A 6331-nucleotide genomic window follows, 5' to 3' on the forward strand; every position below is an offset into this window, starting at 1 on the left:
AACTGTGGGTCGATGGAGTTGTCGGAGTTGTAGTCGACGTCGGCGTCGGGCTGCGGCGGCTGTGGCTACGGTGGTGGTTGTTGCGCCGCAGGCGGCGTGCGTGCGTTGGGGCTGGGCATGGAGTACGTCGTATGGAGCCACCGCGTCATTGTTGTGGTGGAGAGGACATGATGGCGCAGCGGGGGTGGTGGAGAGGAGAGGATGGCGGGGCTATGGTGGTGGAGATGAGAGGATAGCGCCGCGGCGGTGGACGTCGTACGTACTTAAATAGGGGTGCGAACTACCCACGCCTCAGCTTCTGCGTCGCATTTACGCCGCGTGCCCAGTTGCGTCCCTCGTCCCTGCTTCGGTTTCCGCGCGGGAGGCCATTAATGCAGACGACCAACCTTCCCACGTCGTTTCCGATGCGAACCGTTGCGTCCTCTCCCTGCCAAGGCGCCCCAACCCGCGAAAACTGTCGTGTCACGAGGCGCCAGCGGACCCGATTTGCGCCCTACGCGAAGGGACCGACACGGGGTTGCCGGCAATTCTATTGGGCTCGAAAACTAGCCAACACCTTTTGGGGCGTGCCAGTGCGAGCCCATTTTTTATGCCGGCCCCCAAAATGCTATCGGGGCCACTATCGGGGGAGTTGGTGGAGATGCTTTTAGCGTCGGAATGAGTGGTGAACCCAATCTATGCGTGAAATTTTCAATAAAAATAGTCGTTTCAACAGTTTATGTTAAGGTTTTGGTCGCCGTTTTCTTGTTTGTTTCCCCCAAATGGAGATGGCATCGTCTGCAATAAATGATCTTCGGCCTTTCGTTCGATGAAAAGATCTTCTTCCCGACATTAATAGTTGTGTTGAAAGATTACAATTATCTAGGTATGGGTGTTCAGATCTTGCTTCACCACGTCGATCTTGGATCTTTTCTCATGGTTGCTGCGAGGAGGATTATCCTCGTTGTTTTTGTCCCGGTTGCTACGTCCTCGACAATGGTGATTCGTACTCTCGGCTCTCCATCAAAGTCGGCATGGCTGATCGGTTGTTATTATCTGACATACTCGTGTTGGTACTCTTGCGAATGTTAATTGACTACTTTGATGGTTGCGCGAGTGCATGCGGTTTTGAATGCGACTCAAATTAAATTATGGGAGAACCTTCATCGATATTTACAAATATATGGTTTGTTATCTATTTTTGGCTTGCTTCAGAAAAGTAAAGATTGTATCGTGGAAGAAGAAACAGTTTGAAGACCTTGAAGTTTTACTAGTATCTTTTAAACTTTATTTTGTACTCATTGAAGACAGCTCGTATATCTCTATTATGTACTATTTATTATTATGAATATATGTGGTATTGATGGAACCATTCTCTATTGCTATTCCAAGGACAAGTTCATGTGAGGAAACATCCTGACATGATCAGGGCATCTCCAACGGGGCGACGTTGAGCGACCGTTTGCATCCGCACGATCAAAAAATGCGTCGGAGCTCTGCTCCAGCAGGGCGATCCATAGTGACCGGGCCATCTGTGGCGATGCAAATCTGCCCAAACATGCGCCTCGGACGCGTCTTTGCGGACGCGCAAAGTATCAGCTCGCATCTGGCGGACGTTTCGTTGGGCCCGCCTACCAGCGATCCTTGCTCGATGCGTCCTCTCAGACGCGCCTGCGACTAGCGCTGCTGCGTCGTTTTGGTAGTCTGGCGCCGCTGCGTCACTTCGGCAGTCTGCACTACGTTAATAGTGATGCCACGCCTGCCGTGCGACCTCCGCCCATTTCCATCAACGCAGTAATGGTGATGCCACGCGTTCCGCGCCCTTCGCATGCTTCCGGCCTATATAAAGAGGTTACGCGCTCTTCTTCCGCATCCACTCCTCCATAGAAAAACTACCCGCCACTAGCTCCACCGTAGCGCCACCTAGCTCTTCCTACGACGCAGCCAGCCCCGCGAGGAAGTCCATGGCAGGTCCAGGTGGCTGGCGAGGCGGTCGCGGGCGTGGCCGCCCCCGGGGCCGGGGCCACCAAGGTGTACCAGCTACGACCCCACGGTGGCCGTCGCCTTCGTCATCTTCGCAGGAGGAGCGTTGCTTCGAGTTCATCCTTCGTATCGATGGCGACCCCCTCAGCATCAAACGGCTCCCGGACAAGTTCGTCGATGGCGTCGAGCTGGCCCAGTTGCGGCTATGGGAGGCCAGCTGCAACTTCTGCCAGTGGACTGTTGAGGTCTTGTTCGACGGGCAGGGCAAGATGTACATGCACACGGGGTGGGACAAGTTCGCCCGCGACCTCGCGCTCGAGCCCGGCTGCTAGCTCACCTTCCTCTACGAGGGGGACGACGAGACGATCGTCAAGGTGTTCGACGACACATCCTATCGTATGCACTACCACACTAGCAAGTCCGGCTCGGTGCTAGTACTGGCGCGGCTGAGAAAACTGCGTTGGCAGAGGAGGGCGGCGGCCGTTCGGCAGGCGAGCCATCGCGATTAATGTGGCGCAGAGTGCCAACAAGACGTCTCGGTGCTAGTACTGGCAGGGCTGAGAAGACGCATTGAGTCTGGATCACCGCCAAGCGAGCCCGACGAAATGTCCGCCAAACTCGAGCGAACACTCGGCGCATCCCCCACGAACATGCATGCGTATATTTGAGTTAGATTTGCGTCTTCGCGAACGGTCTGATCGCTATGCATCGGGTCGTATGCTGGGCTTAATCTCAGACGCATTTTCAACCACGCGCGGACCCAAACGATTGCTGAGCCGTTTACTTGTTTACGTCATCCCGTACGTTAGAGATGCTTTAAGGAGCAAGTGGATTTCCTTGCGGGTGTGGTGCTCCCTGCTTTGTGTATAAATGGAGATCAACATCCAAGGCCTTCTCCCACACACAGACACTACAGAGCAGAGTCTTGCTCCAGTATCTGCCCTCTCCTGTACGTAGAGCATCCATCCCGTTCACGGACAAACATGTCTCCGATGAAGGTGTTCGGGCACCCGATGTTGACGAACGTCGCACGGGTGATGCTCTTCCTGGAGGAGGTTGGCGCCGAGTACGAGCTCGTGCCCGTCGACTACCTCGCCGGCGAGCACAAGCGCCCCCAACACCTCCAGCTAAACGTAAGCTAGCAGATGACAATTCGTCGGTCTGACACCGTATCAGGTGATGATTTCTGACAGAGATGCTACCTTAATTTTCCTTGCAGCCGTTTGCGAAGATGCCTGGGTTCCAAGATGGCGATCTCGTCCTGTTCGGTGAGCCCTCAATCATTCCTGTCTGTTATGCTGTTAATCTGTTCGCTCGCTTCTCTAACAAACAAACCGACGAGTGAGTTCACAGAGTCGCGCGCTATCGGCAAGTACGTCATCCGCAAGTACGGGACAGCCGACCTCGACCTCCTCGGAGAAAACAGCGGCATCGAAGCATCAGCAATGGTGGACCTGTGGACGGAGGTGGAGGCCCAGCAGTACTACCCGGCCATCGCGCCCGCCGTGTTCGAGTGCATCATCAATCCCTCCATAATGCGTACCGCGCCGACGAATCAGACCGTCGTCGACGAGAGCCTGGAGCGGCTGAGGGGTGTGCTGGGGATCTACGAGGCCCGGCTGGAGAAGAGCACGTACTTGGCCGGAGACTCCGTCAGCTTCGCCGATCTGAACCACATCCCATTCACCTTCTACTTCATGACGACGCCGCACGCGTCGCTGTTCGATGAGTACCCCAAGGTGAAGGCCTGGTGGGAGAGCCTGATGGCGAGGCCGGCGGTGCAGAGGGTCTGCAAGCATATGCCTACCAAATTTTAGTTGTTTACTCCTTCCTTTCTTAAATAAGTGGACATCTATCTCTAAACTTTGTCCATAAAAGAGTGTGCTCCTATCTCTTTTCTAATGTATTTTAATTACTTTTCTTTCATCGTACAAAAATAAAACCCAATAATATTAAGCATAAATTCTTCAAAAATATGCCTCCCAAGTTTCAGTGCCTGCATGTGATGAGTCCATTCATTGCACCTTTATGCTTTGATATATGACCATACTGAAAAGCAACAAAACAACGCGATTTCCTTCATGCGAGATCCGGGACAAAGTAATTTCCCTGTGTCAAAGTGAATTTGATGTGGAATAAATGGATAGTATTGATCATGCCTAATTTTTTTCTACTACAGTATTAAAACTCAATCGGTGTCCGTGTACGTTAGTCGTTAATTTGCTACCTTCCGAGCACGGAGAAAATCAGCCCCTCATCTTGAACCGGAATGCAAGAAAACATCGCAAAAAAAAAGTGAAGTACAATGTTCAACTGTGACGCAAAAACAGAAACCTATGTAACGCTTCACGAGAAATGGGTAGGGAAAAGAGAAGCGAGCTGGGCATTAACAGGAACCCACTGTGACGCTCCAAGTCCAAGTGTCACTATGGCCCAAAAACCTCTTACCACCTTTCACTGCTATATGTTCAGACAAAATAAACATCACAACAAACAAAGTTCACCAAAAGGAGACCATATACTAACTTCCCAGGATAAACAAACTACTCAAGGTACTAGGAATAGACAGAACACCAGCACTCATCAACTTTGATCACCAAAGAGATTTTTTTTTCATGGGGAGAAACCCCATTGTTTGTTATTCCATTACCCGAAAAGGCTACGAAGCCGGTCTATATATACATCATGAGGAAATACGAGGGGGGGGGGGAGTGAGGTATCATCCCAGCACATCAGCTAACGCGCGAAATGATGAAGGACCGAAGCAAGTCGAGCGGCGCCCAGTCCACAGCTTTGAACCGCCACCGCCAAAGGGTGAGGTTGTCACACACCCGCCTAAGCACGGAGCTCGACATGGATGTTTTGGCATTGAAGACCAAATCATTGCGAGCCTTCCAGATGGCCCAGAGAATCACCGTGACGCCAGCGTTCCACACATCCACCTGGAGGGGGAGAGAAGCCTGAAGGTCCCAAACCGACAACCGTCCAGCTGGGATTGGGACATCCAAGCGGGCCCAAATCATCGCTGACATGGGGCGGTCGAAGAACATGTCTCTGCCAGTCTCCACCGAAGGGCAAGCCGCGCACACATCCGAGGGCGCACAACTCTTGTAGAAGAGGTTGGCGCGAGAACTCGGGCGGTCGATTTCGGCGAGGTAGGCGAACAACTTCACCTTCGAAGGGAGCCCAGGATATGCTGGACGAAATGTCAGGGGGCGGGGGTGCGCCGGCGAGAGCATACGATACGCCTCGCGGGGGAGTCCATGCAGTGCAGAGCGCGGTGCTGCGGGCGAGCTGGAGGACGAGGGGGAGCTCCGCCTCCGCGGCCGCAGTGAGGTGGGGCCGCAAGTCCATGCTGAGGGTGGCCATGGTCGTCTAGAGGTGAGTGCAGTGAGAATAGCGCCGCGAACCACCTCGCCAGCGGTTCCCCGGGCAGCCACCTGTCGTGTCAGAAAAAGGTGGAGCAGCCGGACACGACCGAGAAAAAAAATATTCAAAAATAGGAACCCAAAACAATTAATAAAATTACAAAAATTTAGTCTACTGATAATTTACAGTTTAGATGAAGATATCCGTGAACCATTAGCCTCAAAATAAGAAAAGTAGGGTGTTACGTGATTAACATTGTTGATGGAGAATAAATACACAATACTCAGCTCTTCTACAACTAAATGTTAGTATCACATGGATAGCAAGAAGAGACTAGACAAAACTCCAGATTCTCTAATAAATTATAGTCTATAAAAGCAACTGAATTAGTGTGTCCTATCGGATCAATAATTCCTGCCTCGAGAAATCTGGTGTCGGTAAAATGAAGAGCTTAATCAAAAATATCACCACAGCGAGATCGTGCGCCAAAAAAAGGTAAAACATCTAGCAATAGAACTGTCAAATCAGGAAACAGAACTAGCATGCCTGCTTTGGTTTGTTTTCTGAAGCTTGCGTGGAGTAAGATGCAGATGGTCTTACTGAAGAAGTACTTTGTGGCACTCTTTACGCACTGTTAGAGAACCTAACCAGTTTGAATTGATTATATATTTTTTAAAGACAAGTTGCTTGCATTCCAAAAGTATGCAAAACAAATTGTAGACATGCATAAAGCAATATCATACAACAGTTTGTAGACACGCGTAAAATAATATCATACTTTGATTCACAACATTACAGTTTGGCATGAGTCTTAGCTTCCGTTAGGTTTCAATTCTATATAACAACTCCTATCAAGGGTGCTATCAAGTCTATACCAACATCTATGGAGTTAAGTATCTTCAAAGTTAAACCCTTAAGATAATCGGCCATCATACAAGTCATAATTTTAGACTTTTTCTTATTATACTTGTTTGGCAATATTATTTCCAAGGCAAAATTC

The 6331-nt window shown here is 50.6% G+C and overlaps 2 protein-coding genes across 2 annotated transcripts; one reads left to right on the forward strand and one right to left on the reverse strand.

The window, feature by feature from the left end:
• The first annotated feature begins 2851 nt into the window (after positions 1-2851).
• LOC127345954 (glutathione S-transferase 1) lies at positions 2852-3936 on the forward strand. The gene is made up of 3 exons (XM_051372497.2): positions 2852-3095; positions 3182-3230; positions 3316-3936. The coding sequence occupies exons 1-3, from the start codon at positions 2946-2948 to the stop codon at positions 3777-3779; spliced, it is 663 nt and encodes a 220-aa protein (XP_051228457.1). The 5' UTR covers positions 2852-2945; the 3' UTR covers positions 3780-3936.
• Positions 3937-4694: 758 nt separating this feature from the next.
• Positions 4695-5331, reverse strand: LOC139838294 (uncharacterized). Its single transcript, XM_071827700.1, has 2 exons — positions 5230-5331; positions 4695-5135 (listed from the first exon to the last, which is right to left on the reverse strand). The coding sequence occupies exons 1-2, from the start codon at positions 5329-5331 to the stop codon at positions 4695-4697; spliced, it is 543 nt and encodes a 180-aa protein (XP_071683801.1).
• Between the last annotated feature and the right edge of the window lie 1000 nt (positions 5332-6331).

Source organism: Lolium perenne, chromosome 3 (genome assembly GCF_019359855.2).
Source record: "Lolium perenne isolate Kyuss_39 chromosome 3, Kyuss_2.0, whole genome shotgun sequence".
NCBI classification, from domain to species: Eukaryota; Viridiplantae; Streptophyta; class Magnoliopsida; order Poales; family Poaceae; genus Lolium; species Lolium perenne.